Source organism: Bombus flavifrons, chromosome 1 (assembly GCF_040668555.2).
Source record: "Bombus flavifrons isolate JBK064 chromosome 1, iyBomFlav1_principal, whole genome shotgun sequence".
In the NCBI taxonomy this organism is placed as follows: Eukaryota; Metazoa; Arthropoda; class Insecta; order Hymenoptera; family Apidae; genus Bombus; species Bombus flavifrons.
In genome coordinates, this window is record NC_138442.1 from 9,102,231 (window position 1) to 9,123,890 (window position 21,660).

The following is a 21,660-nucleotide window of genomic DNA, read 5'->3' on the forward strand; positions in this document are numbered from 1 at the left end:
AGTACTACGAAGATAAAATCAATAGAATTAGAATTATCAGTTTGAAGTTTCACGCAAAAACACGTATTATTAATTACTTATAGATACCAGATAGAAATTTGATAAAAAAATATTGAATTTTTACAGTTGAATAAATATATTGACCACGATAGTTATGTGAAAATTAATTGAAAAATATGGACATGTATTGTCATCGAATAATTCGATTTGAAAGACAGTTCACAATAATAATTACAGTGATAAATTAATATATTCGTTGCTGGTAATTTTACGAAGACCCTAAAACAGTAAACTGAAGATTTCTACAGTTAAGGACGAGAATTTCAAAAATTCTCTAATATCACACAAAATAATTCAATTCTCTTTCCTGTACAAATAATCCTTGACAACTATCCTACTTCACTATATTTTAGTCAATTAAACAGTATCCGTTAATATACCTTAAACCACTACATATATATGTATATAGTTGCAAAACTCCGATTAGTTAAAAGATATGTCACTCAATCCCCCAGAAAATGAACACTGTTATAAGTAAGAGGAACGCGAATCGATCAGAACGAAATCACCACGTGGTCGTCACTTCTAAATTCTCCGTCATCCCGCGACCAAATCCGTCGTTATCTGTCGAACCAAACAACGTAATCAAAACTCTCAAAAACTCTCTGGACAAAGAAACTCAATAATCCAACGCCCAGCCTTCGATCTTGTAAAATCCGTCGATTGATGGGTATACGATGTAAAAGTATCCGACGGCCGCGTAGTCGCGCGCGGAAAAATTTCGCGTGTGCTCTCACACCACACGCAGGGCGATGCTCATTGTCTCGCTTTTGTTGCGTCGGCCCTGCGCGAGTCACGAGGGCGTGACTGAGTTAGGAGTGTGGCACGATCCTTGGCAACCTAACCGTAGAGGCGTCCACGAATTTCCCTTTAATACTAGCCCTCTGATTCGTCGACTCACGTAGGTGGAGTCACATGATTGGCGGCCGGCCAATCACGTGGCCCGTTGAATAACAGGCGGCAGGCCGTCACGGGGTTTCTCGTGATTTTTCGAAGAGAAGCGGCACGTACGGGTCGCGCAGCCGTGCTGCCCGACACCGAACACTTCGTTCGCTCGCGAGGCCGAGGCCCCAGTGTGTTTTTACTCGGGGTTGAGTAAACTCCGGCCTGTTGTGTATCATAATACGCGTGCACGCGGGTTTACGGGTTAGCCTTGCATCGACCACTGGATGCACCCTTGTCTTGCACCACGCCGCGCCGCCTGTCTCTTCCTCGATCGACGGAGACCAACTTCCCAACAGACTACAGAGATATTCCGAAGCGTCAACAAAACACCATTTAAACGGTCTAACGAGTAAACGAACGCCGCCGTCTCCGTCTACCGCCGACGGAATTGATAATTCGCCGACGATCTATCGAACCGAGTGGCTACCATGCCGATTCGAAAGTTTCAGTGAGTGACTGTATCGACTTGCCCAGAAATATCTAGTGAAATTCCCTATATCATCATATATCGATTCCACCATCCAATTGTTTAGTGACTAAGTGTAAATAACTAAATGTGACTGATCGAAATCAGTGAGTGAATGTAAAAATCAAAGTTCACTGCCGTCTTTGGAGGATATATAGGACATTTAACGTATTAAATAAAAATGTCGTTACGTTAAAACTATTCTGCAAATATATATAGCCAGTGATCTAGATATATTATATAGATTTACGTATCACAGAGCAGGCGCTACTGAATCTTTTTTAAAATCACCCCCTCGTGTTTAAAGTAAAGCCAAGATCAGGTGCACTTGTAAAGATGCATACTCTGTTCAGCGAGCAGAATGCATATTACAGGCACGCAACGGCGGTTCCTGTTGGGATGGGCACTCCGTCGTATCCAGGAGTGGGCGCCGCACCAGGATACTACGAACAATACCGGTACGGCGGTTACGCGACGGCGGCAGGTTACCCAGTCTCAGGCATAACCCAGCAACACATTCACCATCCCGGTAAGGATATGGTAAAACCCCCGTATTCTTATATAGCTTTGATCGCAATGGCGATCCAAAACGCTCCCGACAAGAAGATCACGCTAAACGGGATTTATCAATTTATCATGGAGCGTTTTCCTTATTACCGTGAGAACAAGCAAGGCTGGCAGAATTCGATCAGGCATAATCTCAGCCTAAACGAGTGCTTTGTGAAGGTACCGAGGGATGACAAGAAGCCCGGAAAAGGAAGCTACTGGTCGCTGGACCCGGATAGCTACAATATGTTCGATAACGGTTCTTATCTAAGGCGTCGGCGGCGCTTTAAAAAGAAAGATGCCCTGAAAGAGAAAGAAGAAGCATTAAAGAGACAAGGCTTGGTTCCCGAAAAGCAACGTAATCAGGACGAGACGAAACCTAGTAACATTGTAATATCGCCACCGTCGGATGCATCTACGAAGAAATTGGGCACCCTGGACACGACTTTGTGTAAACCGAAAAGGGAGCCGGTAAACGACGCTGGTAGTCATTGTATGGCTGTACAAGCGAAATACGGTCTTCACAGTCCTATTCAAGACACAAAGACAGCGGTAACGACGACGTCAGCCGTCGCAATAGCTGGCCAAAGCGTCATCCAAACTGCTCTGGGTCATCAAGTGCATCAAGCTCATCAGGTTCATCAAGACAGCATTCAAGATGTGTCTATGGGATTAGATCCTACTAGTTTTAGCGTGGATGCATTGATGACGACGAGAGAGAACAGCGCAGCTCTAATGACAAGGGATAATCCACATCATACGCATCATCCTCACGGTCTTCAACATACTCACCCTCACTCACACTCGATTATGACGAGCAGGGAGTCGATGGGTTCGGGGGTGGTCTCCAGGGACCACCTGCCCTCCGTTTGCGCGACTACAACCACGACGACGGCCGCCGTCGCGGCAATGATGGCGACTACTGGATACGGTCACAGCAGCACCGTGTCTAGGAGCAACGGCTCGCCGCCTGGAACCATGTACGCGCCTTATTGCACGCCCACGGCTGGTTACATAATGGATCATGCGGAATACAATTCGAGAAACCATAATAACAGCGTGGGACACTCGCAATGGTACCAGGAGGCGGCCAGTCCCGACGCCGCCGCCATTTATCAGGATACCCAATCGCCGAGCTGTCAGCTTTACAGGTAAAAACAGAAATCACTGGTGGATCCTTTCGCTGTACTACCGTCGTTTATCCTTTGTCTGGGGAAGATGTCTAATGAATTGTAGTATATGAAAAGTAAAACAGTTTAATTATTTAGAACTTACAATTGTACTGTAGCGAAAGTACAATTTTTGGATATATGTATCTAGATCAACATTATTAATTGTTTCGCTGTTTATTTCATTACCATTTTTTCTTAACCTAAAAAAGATTTTTTTTGTAAGATTTCTTTCCGAAGATGTCTTTTATAAGTAAATAGGTAAATGTATAAAAGAGTAAAAGGATTTAAGTACTTGAAATTAAAGATTGTATTGTAATTAAAGCGATATGAAATTTTATGATATAAATAAGTATAAGTAATATGAATATAATATTGAAATATAATTGTACTACAATATATGTAGATAGTGTGGTGAGATTGGTGATGGCTAAGAGTAATAATTAATTACATTAATTATTTACAATTTTAAATTGTATTGCCTTAAAATGTAGCAAAAGTGCGGTTTTATGATGCGCGAATATATAGCATAATATAAATTTTATAACGTATTCTAGCGAGAGCAGAATAAATATTTATTATTAAAAGTAAGAAATTTAATTTCCTGAAACTTCATGTTAATGTGAGCGAGAGAAAATACAATTTTATAATATAACTATAATGTAACATAAATTATATAACATAATTGTACCATAATATGACATAGTGAGATATTAAATGTAACAAAATTTAATTACTTGAAGAAATGTAATAACAGTGTTATATATATTACAAATTATTATCCATGGATGTTTTCCTTTGCAAGAACGACTATGGAAAATGTGGTAAAGTATCCACAATTTTCAGATCCAGCCCGCCAACTCCACTCTCATCGAGCGCAGCTCCGTCTCCACCCTTGTACCACAGATACTACCAAGACTGCAATACTGTCAACACTAGCGGAAATCTACCCATCACGTTGCATAAGTACTGAGAATACCGAAATTCAAGGCCTCATCACCGAGGCCTTGAAGAACATCACACCGAGCACTACGACCCGAGCTTGGTTTATGTGAAACAAGAGTGGATCCCGTGCACGGAAGAGCTCGCCAAAGAGTGGAATTAGATAAGTCTAGAAATCCATGATAAAACGGTGTGAAAGTAATATCAATTTGAATCTCAATTTGCCGAAACTATACGAACTAAACGATACGAAAATAGCTGTAGATATTTCATCGTTCATGTACTTGATAATAGTACAATGAATGTATAACGTAGCACGTTGTAGGTGCAGAAAAAAAGGATTTTAACGAATAGAAGAGAATTGAAGGACTCATGACAAAAACGAGCCTTGTTCATATTTATCTCCAGCATCTTTTATTTCTGTTTAATTTATTTCTTTAATGAAATATTCTTCGTATTAAACAACTGAATGGACTGCCACAATACTTCATTTTCCAGTAATTTGTGTAATCTAAGAAAAAGCAATTTGAGATTAATCAAAATCAAATCACATTCTGGAATGTGCTATATATTCATAGTCAACTATAAATATATTTATATTTATATTGTAGAAGAATTATATTTAATGAAATCATAAAATTTTGTATCTCTTGGTAAAGGTTGTTTTTCTTATGAGTCTGTCGATTCTTATCGAGGAACATGCTTGCAGTGAATTGTGCGAATAGTTCAACGCAACAGCATTCACTAATTTCTACTTCGATTAGAGATATGTTGTTGGAGTGGAACTACATATAGTTCGAGGTATTTTATACTCTATCGAATCTTATTCCGGTTCTATGTATGTATATCGATCGAGAAATAACGAACGAAGGAAATGAATCGTTGTATGCCAACTAAAGTTATACATACTTGACATTTTCAAGACATTATCGCGATCAGAGTGAACACGTGTCCTTCTTCGGGACGTAAAAAGTTTAGTACACATGTACTACTTGATCTAAGGAGATAGCAGATTGACATATAGCTTCAAAATGGCCGCGGCTGGCAGCAATAATTTTTTTTTTTCATTTCTTTGTTTGTATTGAGTAAAAAGCAGAAAATTCGATGATTGAGAATCTGATAATAAATAATATTATTTTTTAATGCATTTTTTAGCTTTCTTCTCCAAAGTTTCTCTTTTCACATAAATTATCGTTTAAATCAAATGTCAGAATTTTTCATTTCATGCTTTGAACTTGTTGTAGAGCAGTTTAATAACGAAAGCAAATTCTGCTCCTATCTAACATTTCAAAAAATTTGGGAAAGTTGAGGTTTTACTTTTTATAGTCTCCCTTTTTCTTTATTCAATTACAAATATTTAATAATTGTTAACAATTGTTAAACAATCTATATAACTTTACTTAAAATGCAGAAATTGTAGCTTTAATTTACTCAAAGTGCAAGAATTAAAGCAATGGACACGGAAGACTAAATATTCCAACAAATTTTTAAAAATCAGAAAATATTAGAGAGGACATTTTAACTACGTAAACATATAAGGAGGGCAGTATTATACAGATTGAGGTTTCGGGATGATACTTTCGATCTCTAAATACTTACGTGATCAGTTTTATTGCATGCTGGATCATTCATTAATGAATCGGAAGAGCGAATGACGCGAGATGTGGCGTGAAAACAGATGTGAATATCAGTGATGATCGTCGTCACCTGAGCAAACAAAGGCAGATCTCTTTACTGATCTACGGTAATTTTGGCCGATTCAAAATTCCTTCTTCTCGCGATGATCTTGTTTGCACTAAGATACGAACGATCCTGCACACATTGCAACTGTACAAACCTGCAGCGAATTAATGAGACAGAAAAAAATATTTCAGGCAGTGCACGTGTCCCTGTCGGAATTATCCATTTCCGATAAAAACACGAGATCAATATTCAAGATACTTAGAAACAGATTTTTAGACTATAAAATAGAAGAATTGATAAAGAAATGGATGATTATTAATGCAATTTAATATACCAGATGGTTTTAGCAGTACGATGTCAATATAATTTTTAAACTGATAAATTTTATTTTAGTGATCACTTTTGATAGTTTTTAAAATCAATTTCATTAATAATATTCGCAATATGTTGGAATATTATTTATATATTTATTGATCTTCTTTATATAGCTCTTAATCTTGGACGCCATATTGGAAATAAGAATATACCATAATGGTATTTACAATCGAGGATTAATGGAATATTATTATACTTGATACAGAATAGTCACTGTAGCAAAGTCGTTTTCTCAATTGAGTTAAGAATTGATGGATGAAGAAAGTTACATCGATAATTCGCATCAAACGTTCTTGTGACCATAATGGATACAGTTGATGGGAGCGATATAGTGAGGTTATAAAATTTTTAACATTTATGTACATGTTTTGCAATCAATTCTGTATAGTAATTTGAGACACGCAAGGGAAGATAAGAAGCCACGAGCCTCGTTCAGGATGGTAATGTTAAATAAATAACAGTAATATTTTATTACACAATCTTTGGTAAGACGCTTAAATTATACATAGAGAGATATAAAAAAGATTGCATAAGGTTTTAGAACTAAATCATTTGTTATTTTTCACAATTTTAAATACTGATTTACAAATAATTCTTACAGTTTGAGATTTAAACTATTTACATAAAAACAACATCAATCGGTGTTTCAATCTGAAATCTGACAATTTATAATTATAAATAGTGTTTACGTATTAGCAAGTACAAATAATACTCTATTAATAAGATACAATTATGCAATAACAGGCAAATAAAAGAAATTGAAACAGAAAGAAACCTATAAGTACGTATGTTATTCTTATGTACGTACAGTAAACAAATAAATAAACAATAGTTATTTCTCGTATATCTGTCTCGGACTTAATGTTCTAATTTATAACCTCAAAATATCAGCCCCAGTCAATTATATATTCGATGAAAACGATGAAAGTTCTTTCTGCTAGTTAATTAAATGGAACGAGACAAAGGTGATAAAAATTCGTAAAAAGTAATACGATCGTTTTCGGTAGTGCGTTTGTGTGTCTCGTCATTTTGTGCATTTATTCGCGTAACGTTATTCCTTGCAACCAATGCGCGTAATTTGGTTGCACGAAATTGGTAGTTTGACGAGGATTAAGATATAATATATATTTATTGCAAAACGGATCGTGTGAATAATTAAACGATTGAAACGGAAAAAATCGTATCGTAGATAGATCTCTGCGTGTATATTATTAAAAAGAGTATATATATATATATATATATATATTAGATATATAGATTGTATAGATAAAGCTATATATGTATAAATAGACAGATCTATATATACAGAAAACGTATTAATATTACGAATTAGTAATAATAATCGCAAACTTATTAACGTAGGATAAGTCGTGCGAATACGAAAACCTTACGAAATAAACGTAATGAAACGTAACGAAAACACCTTGTGTTATTTTTTTGAGGTATCTTTGCACGAAATTCTCGATTTATCCAACTCTCCTTGCCCCACCATACGTCTCACGGTTCGGCGATACCGACCGATACAACACTTGTAAAACTATTGTTCAACGTATCGGATGTTTGTTGGTATTACGGAGAGAGAAGTGCTTGGAAAAAAAATATTTCGTTACAATTCGTTTTTTTTTCCTTCTTTTTTCAACGATGAACATCGGTATTCACAAAAGTGTAAATGTATACAGTACGAAACACGATCGATATAAACACCTGCGAAAATAATAGGTCCATTTAATTATCCATAGCATTGATCAAAATTAATTCCATTATTGTGAGGGAAAATTTTCGATACTCTCGAAAAAAATATTCGTTTTACTCAACACGATGAAACGTAAAATTAAAAAAAAAGGAGAAATGGTCAAACAATCGTTTGAATCGGATTAACAAACCGAACGATTTTACGACGGAAAAAATATAAAAGTAACGCATCGTTTAGGATTGCGAAAATAATACAAAGGTGAACTCGTTTAGAAGCTTCGCAAAATTTTCAAACAGATGCTTCGACTATTGTATATACAACCGCTGCATTTTGGTTGGCACTTTGTTGCATCTCAGAGATCGATTTCGATTATTTCTAGTCACGACTCACGAAACGTTATTTCTCCGTATCGACGTGGGCGATAATGGAAAGATAAGAATATCTTGCAACGTCCAGCCGACTTTGTTCATCGAGATATGTATTTGTATGATCGAACGACATCGATGCCTGCGTAATTTCGATGGAATTCTTTTTGCAGAGTGCAATGCTAATAATAAAAAGTACGATCAAGTTAATTGAGTCAAGCTAAGTACATAATTTGTCTTGTAACTTAGCAAATTTGATTAGATAGCACTGTTATGAGTCTCGACTATCATAGATTTATTGTTAAAGTTTGCAACAAATCTGCAAATATATAATAGAAATTACAAGATATTTCATTTGATATTAATATGGCCGATGATTTACATTGTTAATTATACAGATTATTATGAGGTTATGTTATACAAAGCCAATTATTAGAGGTTATAATCAAAAGACAGGCGTTATTAGTATAAGAAAAAGTTCAGTAAGTATTACATAGTATAGTTGCCCTATAATTTAGTATTCCGTAAAATTAAGATATAAAGAGGTTATGTTTAACTATTAGAGGTTGCATTCGAAAGTCTCGTTAACAATTAATATTCGTTATTAATATAAAAAAGAGCTCCATAACCAACACAGTAGCTCTACGATTTATTAACGAGTAAAGTTTCGTTTGGTTGTTCGGTGGTTTTCGCTCGAGGCGGTATTGAACTGCATCTGCCGAAACACGTGCTCAGGATAAAGCTGGGCTTTAGGACGTTTCGTGCCGGCAATCCGTTAGTTCGTCGAAAGATAGAGTATATACCTATTGACCAGTTAGCAGAATCTCTCCGAGCACGCGTTAGTCTATCCTGTTCCTTTCGCCTAAGGGTCTTTGGTTTATGGAAAACCCAGTGTCGAGAATCTCTTGGAACATATCCGTGCGCCCTATTCCAAAATGCACGCTGGTTCCGTCAGAGTTTTAACTATTTATGTATTAAGAACCAACGTTGCGTTAACGCAATATTTTATGTCAAATCTCAAAAACAAGAAAATTGGAAACGAATTTAAAAGAATGCAAAAATAATACGTATTTTTTATTGGAAATTGTTCAGGAAACTATAACATAGCGAATGAAAATTATGGCGGGATTTATTAAAAACTTCTACCTAATCTAAAAATAAGAGAATTGAAGGCAAATTCAAAAGGATGCAAAAACAATGCGTGTTTTTTTTTATTGAAAATCACTTAAAGAACCGAAATGGCGAATGGTAACGTGACGCCTGTTGAATTAACAGAAAATTATGGTAAAGTTTATTAATTGCTTGTGACAGGCACTTTATCAAAGGCAGAATCGAATTAGCGATCGACAGGCGAAAGTGATGGACATCAGAAGAGGTATTTGCACGGAATGTAAACTGTCGGGATGGTGGGCTGGCATTAGTCTCTAAACCGAGCAAACACACGCGGTTCCATGCGACCGACTCAGGTTGGGGCAATTTTAGAGCGGCAGAATTCGAGGGTGCAGAAGTCATCCGCCTCTCGATCTTTATCTCCACGGCAAACACTTAAAATTATCTACCTTGCAGCGTGCAAATACGTTGTGGAGAATGCCCGACCCCCTCATTTAATTCTTAACCTAAATGGTTATCGTACCTTTCTTTGTGAAACAGCCTCGGAAATCGCTCGGAAAAACCCATATCTCCTTTGAAACTTGATCCTTTCTAATTCTTCTTGGTCTTCAACCGCAAGATGCATTTTGTCACTGGCACAGAACAGAAATCATTCTTTACATAGCTCTATTCACTTACAATAACATACGCCCTCTAGATGAATAATTAACATGGCGTTACCTAATCTATATTGACGGGTCACGTGACATGTTACCGATAAAAAGAATAGTCGAGGTAAAAAATAAGTAGACACATAGTGGAAGAAAATATGTACATATTGATGAACTTTAATTCAACTAATGCTAGTGTTATATACATAAGTTTTATTCATTATATACCTTTAGAATATATAGATTGTTTAATAAATAATTAGAATTAATATTGACATTTTTGTGTAATCAAGCCATATTTAACGAAACTTTATTGATATGTATTTTCACTAGCTGTCCACTTATTTTTGTTCCTGACTGTACGTAGTTTAAACGCGGTAATTATTATTTAAATTGCTTAAAAACTTAGATTTTTTTATAAATTCCTACCAGATACTGAGACGGTTAAATTTTTAAATTTCGAAACTGTTAAAAAGTTTTATAATACTGAAATTAATGGTATTTAGCCTCATGTTCATTGAGATTTTTTTGCTTGTTTTTGTGAATACTACATGTTTCTTCCGGGATTTTTTGTAACGCCTTGCGATTACCAAATTACTAATCGTGCCATAGAAATGACCAAAGTGGATCGGAAAAAGTTTCGCTTTGAAGAGTAAAATCTCTATGGTAAAAACGGTTGGAACTACGTTCCCACGTGTGGCGTAAACATTGCGTTGACGGAAAAACCATGGTTGAACGACGATCATTTCTCAAGCTGCAACGTCGACTCGCGGTCCTCTTGTTCGCTTTTTCCCGCCCTTTCCTCCTACTCTATCGTTACTTCATTTTTTCTGTTTCTTCCCGCGTAACCGTTGCGGCGGTATTAGCGGTTCCATGCAATCATCAATTTCAAACAAGAGAACGAAAGAGAAAAAAAGTTTGGCCGTCGGCTTACTTAAACAAACAGTACGCTCTACGAAATGGACGGAGAGAGAAAGAGAATCGACAGCGTAAACCTTCTTCGTTTCCGACTTACGTACAACCGTTTTTTTCTAAGCAACCCAGCAATGAGATGCATGCTGCGTCGAGAATCGGTCAGTGATAGCTTACAGAATTTTGCTTTGGAGCAGAAAAACTGTAACAAAGAAGGTTATAGGTTACAACGAAACCGCTAATGATTTCTTGTCTCATTTCCAATAAACGATGGTTTACAATAAAAAGAGAGATTAATGTTTAGATTAGAATGTTTATTAACCTTCATAATCTTAAATCAGTATAAAATACAATAGATTAGAATTAAGGTATGATTGATCTTTATTATATGACGTTATTAAATTAATTATTACATAGCCATAAAAACAAAGAAATTGAAAATGAAAATATGTAATAGGACTTTTACTATTATCATTTCCTAAATAGTGGATTATCCTGAAACAATCGAGAAACCTATAATAATATCAGTATATTTTTCAGAATTAATGAGACTACTATCATTATTATATAATTACTAGCACATAAATAAGGGTTCCATTGAAAAAAAGAAAGCAGATAAGGAACACGTAAGAGTTTCCCGATTATAGATTGTTAGTTTTCAAAGAATATTTCTGACGCAAAATCCAAACAAAGGAAACAAGATATAACCAACACAGTGAGGACGAGGATGAAAAGAGAAGAACGAACGCATCGTCAAGAGAGAAGCGTAGAAGAGAAAGGGGGCATCGCCATCGTCTGCTCGTTCAGGGGAAGACGACAGGTGTGCATTTCCCAGAGACCCGCGGCGAAACGCGAAACTGGAATCGCTGCTGGAGTACCGTGACCTAACCTCGATACACAGTCGACTTCTATCGTCGCAGTCGCTGCTCCTTCTCCCTCTTCCTCTCTTTATTCTATTTGTAAAATTTATTTGTCTCGCTTCTTACAAATGATAATGATGTTGAGTTTCTAAAACAAGATAATGTTTTTAGAAATTAATATGTAAGTCTTACAATCCTGAAATGATTCTATTTGAATTCTACGACCTAAGGTTATGGAGAATGAGATTTCATAATATTGTGATATATGGATACTATAATCGTTAAATGATGTAATACGTATCACACGATCTCATGATTCTATAAATCCAATCAGAGTTCTACGGCTTCAAATATATTAAAAAAGAAGTTCTACAATATTCTTAAGACGACATGCTATAATCCAGTGATGGAATATTTAATCTAATCAGCTTAAGTTATCCGAAAAATTTCCTTATTCCAATACATACATGATTTTTATCTCAAAGTTCTATTAGAGGAGAAAAATCATATTTAGAGATTATATAATATTTTTTTTAGAAAAATAATTGAGTAAAATAATAGTCACCTAGAGCTGGAGCAACAGCGAAGTATAATCGAGCGAGGCGCCTGGTCCATTAGAACAAACTTTCACAGAGACGAACCAAAATCTCCATTCGGTCGTATTCCAGCAAATGGACAGGGTCACACGGGAGCAAGAGGCAAGTGTACGTGGAAACAGAAAAAAAGGTACGGAAGAGTCTGGCCGAGCGTGGTGGTGGATAAATAGAATTTCATTTACATCCAACACAGTGGCGCTGTCCGAGCAAAGGGTAAAAAGAAAAAAAGCTGTTCGCAGATAACGGGGAAGATGGGGAAAGAAATGGGGGAAAAGAACGGTGTGGGGATGAGAAACGAACAGGGACCAATTAAAATTGGCAATTACAAATGTTCGAGAAAGTTACAATATTCCGTACCACGTCTATATTTTTATCTCCCTTGTAGTTCTTCTTTTCTCCGCGCATTCGGTTGCCCCATTCTCAGATAAGGAAAAAAGGACACAAAGAATTGGTAAAAAAGAAAAAGTGAAAAATAAAAATAAAAGAAGGGACCAATGGAAATTGGTTCGTGTCGGCGTAGAAACGGAGGTCCGTTGCTATCCAATGGTAGCCGCAAGAACAGATCGATAGTCGCTGGATGTGGAGCATCGCCCTGCCACGACCACCATCGTGAAAATCGCTCGAAAGCGGTTTATCGGTGCACGACCATCGCCCGGGTTTGTTATGAGTATCTCTGTCGAGAAAAATATTTATCGAACTTGGCCAGCTCGCTTTCCGAATATTGCTATAGTTATTACGAAACGTATCTCTTCATTTAAAACTTGAAAGTTTTCTTAGAATTATTATCGTGTAATAAGTAACAAGATCCATCTTCACTTTTTTCAAGAAATTACTTAATGCTTGTAAATGAACTCGACTTTAACACTGCATCTGATAATTTCCTCTTTGATACTGATTTTACTACAAGCACATAATTCAATTAATTTCAAATTTCAATTTTTGTCTATTACATTATTTATTATCCTACAGTAATCAACTACTTAGAGCTACAGATTTTGATTAACTTGATTTTGAAAATGTTCCAATTTAGATATCGTTTCATTCGGTAAATAGAATATGTAATTGCTGTCAAAAATTTCTAAACGGACAGTGAAACGTAACGATCATTGTATGGATATTCGTGTAGATTGTAGATGAGATCACACTTAATCGCGGTTTAATTCGAAATAAAGTAAACAATGGCGCCAGTCGAAAATGCAAACGTCATTATGACGTTGAATGCTAAATCGGTTGTGCGAAACGTTCCCAGGAACACATTGGTAGACACATTTACACGTCGCAACAGTTTGTTCGTTCTCGCCAGTAATTTCGAATTTAATTGGCACACCTACCAACGTATCAAGGAACGTCGATGTACTGATGTCTCTGCCGGTTTCCATCCCTTCCGCGCATCTATCTTCTTCGTCCATGACATTAACCCCGGAGGCTACCCTAACGCATCACACGTTATTATAGCATGGTAATTCGAATTTAAAATAGGCAATTAATTAACCGTATGCGCCTACCTATCTTTGTCAAACAACTTCATCGAATGATACTGTGCTCGCGAATACTTTATATTTGTTTTCTGCATTGTTTACAACATCGACCACCATAGGGACGAAATAATTCCTCTGCTATCATGATTTTCACATTTGTAGAAAAGAGCGTTTTCATTTTATTTTTCGACTCATGAGTATGTATTTCCTCTGTCCTCTAAAGATTACAAATTACTTACTACAACTGTATATTTCTGGCTTAATATTTCAGTAAATAATATAAATTTTAACAGCTGTAATTTATTATTAAAAATATTTGTATGATTACTATATCTGGGCTTCCTTAAATAAATGAATTAATACTGTGCAAGAGGAGCCTAACATAAATATTATTAATAGAAATTACCACCAATTATTCTATTAACACATGAGTACACATGGATTTCTTAATCGTAATGTATAGCATTTTTTATGTGTCTTCCACGGGAGACCCACTTCTCAGAGTGGAAACTACGGAAGACGGTAGGTTTCTTGGGCCACCCGCAACGAGTGCACCAACGGGATCCCATAGTCTAGTCCCCGTACAACCCGCGGTGTGTTTACAAAATTACGGATGATAATGTAAGCATTTTTTCACGCTCTCCATGCGTGTGGGTCCACATTCAATATGTACTGCGTCCGAGTATACGCGTCGCGTCCCGCTCCGGGGCTAATTTTAGGGTGTTCAACCCCCGTACGGCACGTTGCCCGACACCGTGCCTGTTTACACGTACGTACGTCCCACGAGATTCTGACACCGAATGCCATTAAACCATTCAACCGGTTCCATATTCCTGGAATTGCATTTTCACCAAAACTTCATCAGTAAATGGTCTTCCTGTACTTAAATTCTCTGTCATTACATTTTCAAAGGATGATTGCAGACTGCATAATTTTATTTTGAGATTTCTCAACATCGATTACACTATTCAACATTTTTTAAGAAAAATGTTTATTTTTTGGCAAATCAGCTGATAATAACTAAAAATTTAGCCTAATCTGAGCGTATCTGAGTTAATTAAGAACGAGGTTATACAAATTATAATTTGACAATAGATCTAAAACTATCCGCAGCGAATGAACATTGTATTCTATTGAACGCGTCACACAAAGGAAAATCACCATGTGAGTTGGCATCTTTAACTTCATCTGAGAGAAATCGGTTCACATTTTGCCGGGCAAGCGACCCAAAGCGACCCACGAAACCGTAAACATTTCCGTTGTGTCGGCGCGGCGTCTCTCTTTAGGCTTCGTGTTACAGCATTCACGGACGAGTACACCCGCCACGCGTGCATAATGGCGTGCAAGAGGAAGGCCGTAGTCTCCAAATAGCATTAAGTCATTGCCGGTGGCCAGTGGTGCGCGTGATATCCTCCTGTCGCCTACCGATTGTATTGTTACTTTGTTACGCGCACATCGCGCGCGCGTATTGTACGTGGATGCACCTTCAGGCCCGTGGATGCGATCCTCCCAGCCTAGAAAGATATACAATGAGAGCCAGACAATGAACTGATTGTTTCGAGTTTGTGTTCTGATAGTTACGCCGTGCTTGCTCCCGTGAGAAGGTAGCCGCATCCTTGTTCGATCGATTTACGCTTTTTTACGTCGGGTTGAATTATTAGGCTAACGGTTATAGTGAATACTGATTTTCCAATGAAACGTTTTTTATCGATTTCTACAATTCGTTTTAATTATATCAAATTTTTGTAGTCATATGAAAGTAACCGAATGATACGAAACTTAATACAGAGTGATTTCTCATTAGTGGGCTCAAAAGAAGTTGCTGTTGCCTTCATCACTCTATGTGTACATATGTGAGAAGTGAAAACAAGAGTGTGAAAATAACGATTTCAAACGAATCACATATACTAAATACAGACGGTATCGGCTTTTGATGTCGCAACGTTGTTTAATTAGTAATCGACGGCTTCTCCTTTTGGCTCTCAGCAAGAGAATCACCCTATGTAATAACTAAAGCTGATTAATATTAGGTTTTCATTCGTCAGAATCAGAACACATATCTATTGCATAGCCTTATACTTGTGTTTTACAGTTGTCAATGATCGTAAAGAACTTTCTAACCTCCACCAACATTAATGAAATTGGTAAAATTATACAAATTGGAAACATTTTATATAGATTATATGTGTTAGCTAAATATTACCTGTAATATAAAAGTGGTGACTACTGAAATAGTGACAGTGTAATCTGCGTAACTCTTCTATATACCACTATGTGTGTTAGTGTTTTTATCGTTAAAGATGCATTCCTCAATTTCATGTAGCACTTAGCAGTAACAATGATCCATGATTACTAAACAATTAACTTTAATTGAAAATGGATTGATACCAACAACTTCCTTGTTCAAACACAATCCCCTGAAAAAGATCATCGTGCTGACAGAGGGGAAGCGAGTGCACATACGGTTACATTCACCGATTTCACGGTAAATCGAGCGTTCCTTAGTCATGGACCTGGCGTACCCTTACGCAAAACCTATTGTATACGAGTGCCTCCTGTGGTGTCACGGTAGAACGAGAGCACAACGCGGATTGTGCCGCAGGTCGTCCTGTCTTCAAAATAGCATTACCAGCGTTCATAATGGCTCAACCGGTGCATCAGTGCGTCGTTGATATGGCTTAAAGCCTTGGACCTGAAATTGGTATATACGTACATGGTATACATATAGAATTCATGCTATGACAAGCGAATAAATTTATAGCAAACGTTTCTATAACCATTAAGACGATACGCAACAGAGGAGATTAGACACATTTATATCTTTCAGGAAAGGGTACAAGAAGATACGATTCTACTTGTGATAAGTATAGGCGCCTATTTGTAGAAGATTTATTTCAATTTCAATTTCCTATCCATTAAGGCGATACGCAACGAAAGAAAATAGGTGTATTTATATCTTTTAACAAGAAGAAACAAGAAGATACGATTTCATTAGTGGTGAGCATAGAGGCCTGTTCACGGGCTGAAGATTTATTTTAATTTTGCGTGTTAAACGTGACAGCAAAATGCTTTACGAGCCATGAATTATTCTGGGTGAGTATTTTTTCAACGAAGCGGTGAACGTTCACACGAAACAGCAACAATCAAAACCTGTGTAAATTTATTATGTATTAATGTTTCGATGTGAAAATAAAAATAATCGGGGCGAGGTTAGCGCAAATAAGCTTCTTGACTCGACACTCGGTTCTACTATCGAAAAGTGTTACACAGATAAGGGCCTCGATAGGGTGGTACAGGCGATGACGGTGATTTAATATTTTTCTTGTTATGAGTATAAGCTCGCTAGTTTATTCTGAAAACAGTAGGCAAGCACCGCTTCGTGTCCTCGTGCAAAACCACCTGCACGAACGAACAACCATCGTGAGTATCGTCGTCGCATTCTGGATCTTATTTATTCATATATATACGCCGCTCATTTTTCCCGCCAATTTAATCTTATCATAAAAAGTTGAATATCGTCCAGCATTGATCATTATAATAGTCAATGTATTAATTTATAGGTGCAAATATTATTGCATTAATCAAACTAATAAAAGATTGGATTATGAAACTAATCATGTTGTTAACAATTTTGACAAACTCTCCTCAGAAACAAACGGTGATCGTTTATTTGTTTATATGAAATTTGTTGTTGGAAATGGAAGAAAGCTTTTACATTGGGATAGTGAAAATAGTATTTAGTTCTGTACGAATTCCAGACATGGTGCATTTATGTTTCATCTATCCAACATGACTGGGACAGAGCGAAGAAGAAGAAGAAAAAGTGAGTTCTATGCGTTTACATGATTATTTCGAGAAGTCAAGGCGTCGCGGCCGAGACGCGTCCGCGTCACTGATGGATGCCGCTAACGAGCACGACTGACGATTGACAAAATATTCTCAGTGCGTGACCGAATGTAACTATACCTGCTTCTGCGTGCGACAAATACACATAATCTTGAGTTCATGATTATTGAAAAGAATAGAATCTTGCTATAAAAACTTATTATTAGATTAATATTATAGAATCATTCTTAACAGCATTATTATGCTTAGAATCATTTTAGTAAAAATGAATGTATATTTGAAACTTATATTGAATTTGTTATTTTTTCTAAGATGTTGCGCTATTGGTTAACATTCAAGGTTAGTCATTTATTTCTTTCCTCTTGTTTTTTAGTTATAACTAAAAAGCGAACGTTTTAAAGAAATGGTCAATAGAAGAAAGAAGAAGTGATCGTTCTCTGCGGGCAGAAGGTGTTGAAGTAGGTATGCCAAGTTAAATATACGCGTAGGACGCGCAGGCAGGACAAAAAGCACTTCCTCTTGTCTGACGAGTACACTTTGAAGACCGAACGTAGGCTGTAAGCAGGCAAAATAAGAATCTTTGCTCCATACAAGAAAGCATTCTATTTTTTGAATAATTCTTTGCTCACCCTGTTGCTTCATCTTTCCTTTTGATTTCTTACTGCCCAAGTATGTGTTCTCTTCTAATATACATTTGTATATCAATAAAATTCCGTTATCAGAAAATTAACATGCAAACTTATTCCTTGATATAGAAATAATCAAGTAGATGCTTATGAAGTATAAAATGAAAATGAAGTAATTGAAGTACTATCAAATTTTTCTCTGTTATAACAATGAGGTGGAAGATCATGGTTGTGAGATCATGTAGAATCTTCTTGGACACGCACGTAAGCTGTAACCGTTTCTTGTTGATACTGGCAATGAGTTATGTTGACACAACGCAACCTGTCGTGGCTGCTCGTTGAATATTAAGAACATATTATGACAGATATGCCATCCGAAGATCAAGAAAATTAGATAGCGCACGCTAGTCTGAAATAATAATCGCTCTAGGGATCATGAAGCGAGCGACAAGCAATTATAAAAAGATAAATTTTGCACGTAACTAGAAGCCAGATCTGATGAACGAACCGTCGGAGTCGGATTCACCAGTTTTTCTAACCGTGACGCTTGTTTAAATCTTGATTCCAGCATTTCGTGCACTCGCCGTGGACCAAGAGACTCCACTAATAACCCGGATCAACGTGAATCTCCGTGTCGATCAAAATCAAAGATCTTCTTTGGAAAAGTCGATACGTCAACAAACACGGCGTCAGTCGAGTCTCGTCTGAACTTTGCACGGATACCGGGAAATCCCAATGTTAACTGATATGCTAGTAAGACGGAGCATATGGTGCACTCAATCGGATGTTAATCACAAAATATAGATATTTAATTATATTTAAAGATGACTCGAGGTTTCGTTTACGTATACATACATAAAGACATGCGTAGACGCCGAAATTAAGATTGTAAAGTTGAAGAGGATATTAAAGATAGATATTTACGAAGTCAGTTGCAGTGGCGCAAAACGAAAAGTCGAGACGGCTTTTTGTCAAAATGTTCGGCAATCTTTTGCGCGAGCCTCGAACCGTAGCCGCTAATAAAACAATAAAAAAGCTCATTGGGCTACTGTGGCGTGTTTCAAAGAGACAGTAATGGGGCTTGAAAGTTGCCGGTTAGGAAAAGGAAGTAGAAGGAGAAAGGGCTGACGACGAAAGGAAAAAATCAGAGAAGAGACAAGAGACATTCGTCTTCGAAGGCGTTCAACCGTTTGATAGCGGAACCCACCCAGCGTTGGCACTGCTTGCCTCCTTTCAGAGGAGGAAATTGGCTGCAACCGTCAGAATCATTTATCGGAGTGACAACCGTAGAAATCTAAATTTCTACGCATCGAAAGAAAGTGTGCACTTGTATGTAAATAAATACTGCAAATTGGATCCAATGAGATGATTCTTACAGATAGGCTGAAATGAAATTGAAATATATAGTAACAGTTAACGTATGTAATATTTGTACATGATGCTGATTTTTCTATTCCAAAGATTTAAAAATTTTTCATTTGAATATTCAAATTCTTGAATCTTTGAATTTTGAAATATTTGAATTCGTATCCTTGAAGTTTTGAAATTTTTAATTTTTTAATTTTAGATATTTAAATATGAAGAACAATATAAATATGTTAAAACGGTACTTCCGTTTTTAACCAAATGACTGAACCAAGCTACTACAGTTCATGAGACAAATGATCATGTTTACACAAATGACATTTGGTTTCTCAATCATTTATTTCCTGCGAGGGTCACCTACCCAACATTTTCCTGTTCTGCTAAAATCGGTAGACGGATCGTAACCACGAATTGCTTCCGCTGCTTGTTAATACCTAACAATTTGTCCTAACGACAGAAACAGACTTGTGAAAACATAAATTATGTAATACTTACAATATCCTTCTATGCATATCTAAGGAGAAACTACCTGAACATATTTGAATACAGAATTTTTAAATTATCAGCCAAGTGATATCGAACAAGTAACATCAATTACGGTATTACCTTCCATCTTGCATCGTTGATCAATCTTAATCATGAGAAATGAGTGGACCCTATTACAAAAATTAACTAAGGGTGCCGTAATTAACAGCCGTTAAATTTCAAAAGCAAATTTGAAACAGCTTGGTCGTTGAAGAGCGCTCGGTATATGTATAGCCTGCGGTTCGGTAGACCGTAGACCCCACATCAGGCCCTCGGAAGGCGTCAAACCTGTCGACGGTGGGTGGATGCGTTCCTGAAGACGAACGGCTTTTTTACGTGACGCCAGACGTTCCTTGCGCATCGTCAAGATGTCAACGACTTGACCGATGGATCGACGAAGGATTCTCGAAATGCCGTCTGGATCACGCTTTCGCATAAAGCCATGTGATCGATCGGGAAGCTTCGTGATCGAGGTAACGGGTATCGTGTGACTTTTACGTGACTCGCCGCTATTTCTGAAAACTTACGATTTCGCTTTAGACATAAAAATGACTGAATAATTTACCAGTAACGAGAAGCGCGTATACTTATCACTTGGACTAAAAATCTCTATATTACAGATACACCATGAAACGGTCGTTCTTTTCATCCGGTTGAGGCGCGCAAGGAATGCCGAGGAACGGACGAAAGTCAAGATACAACCAATCATCGCCGTTAATCGAATCAGTCGACATTCTTCTCTCGTAAGATCGCATTGTTTACGGGACATGGTCGTGTCACCTCGTCTCAGAATGAGATCGCATAAATAACCTGGATGGAACCTCTTCCTTGGTGCGAGTCATCCAAGAGGTTCATTGTGAAGCCACATCGAATTTCTTTCTCTTTCTCCTCTTCGTCCCGCTCGCACCCTCTTCCCCCTTCTTCGTTGCTAGTCTCCACCAAGTATAGTCAGGAATCCCTCCTGTATGTGTCACTGTTGTGACGCAGCAACATGGAGACGCGAGTAGCGAGACGAAGTAGCAACGAGAGAGGTGATGCGAGCAGTCAGCCTCATTGTGCGATCGAAAAATGACCACACGGATTTTTTCTCTCGGTTCCATTGAGCCTGGAGAGGCTCGAGAGACTCGAATCACTCTCTCTCTTCTCTCTGCACCCGTTCTTCCCCCGTCTCGGGGATTCATTCATAATACCCCATCCTCGAGTGGAGGCTCGAAGTGGACCGGATGGTATTTCGTTTTCTGACAGGCCAGCACCGCCGGATGATCCTCCGTTCGAATTACGAGTGCGGCCGACGCTACACGACCGTGTGCCCGGGAGCCCCGGTATTTTGCTTATAGTATAAATAATCGGCTCGATACGATGCTCGTGAATCGTCGAATCTCGTTGGCTTTTTGGCAGTGAGATGTTGCGCTCATTCATCAGTCAACTTTTATACGTTTTATGTCATG

General features: G+C 37.5%; 2 protein-coding genes and 2 long non-coding RNA genes across 4 annotated transcripts; 2 read left to right on the plus strand and 2 right to left on the minus strand.

Annotated features, from left to right (window-relative positions):
* The first annotated feature begins 1,073 nt into the window (after window positions 1-1,073).
* On the plus strand, window positions 1,074-4,593 carry croc (forkhead box protein crocodile). The gene is made up of 2 exons (XM_069114795.1): window positions 1,074-3,168; window positions 4,033-4,593. Exons 1-2 carry the CDS (start codon window positions 1,808-1,810, stop codon window positions 4,157-4,159), a joined length of 1,488 nt encoding a protein of 495 aa, XP_068970896.1. The 5' UTR covers window positions 1,074-1,807; the 3' UTR covers window positions 4,160-4,593.
* Window positions 4,594-13,453: 8,860 nt separating this feature from the next.
* Window positions 13,454-14,005, minus strand: LOC138181784 (uncharacterized; the record flags this gene model as incomplete). The annotated part of the gene is given in 3 exon segments (XM_081833741.1): window positions 13,454-13,637; window positions 13,640-13,803; window positions 13,878-14,005. Coding segments are annotated over 3 exon segments (336 nt in total), but the record flags the coding sequence as incomplete, so codon positions are not given.
* Window positions 14,006-14,189: 184 nt separating this feature from the next.
* LOC138190275 (uncharacterized) lies at window positions 14,190-16,434 on the minus strand. Its single transcript, XR_011176250.1, has 3 exons — window positions 16,054-16,434; window positions 15,432-15,564; window positions 14,190-15,364 (listed from the first exon to the last, which is right to left on the minus strand). It is a non-coding gene; the product is annotated as an uncharacterized LOC138190275 (long non-coding RNA).
* Window positions 16,435-18,498: 2,064 nt separating this feature from the next.
* On the plus strand, window positions 18,499-21,660 carry LOC138178309 (uncharacterized). Its single transcript, XR_011172675.1, has 3 exons — window positions 18,499-19,740; window positions 19,890-20,685; window positions 20,833-21,660. It is a non-coding gene; the product is annotated as an uncharacterized LOC138178309 (long non-coding RNA).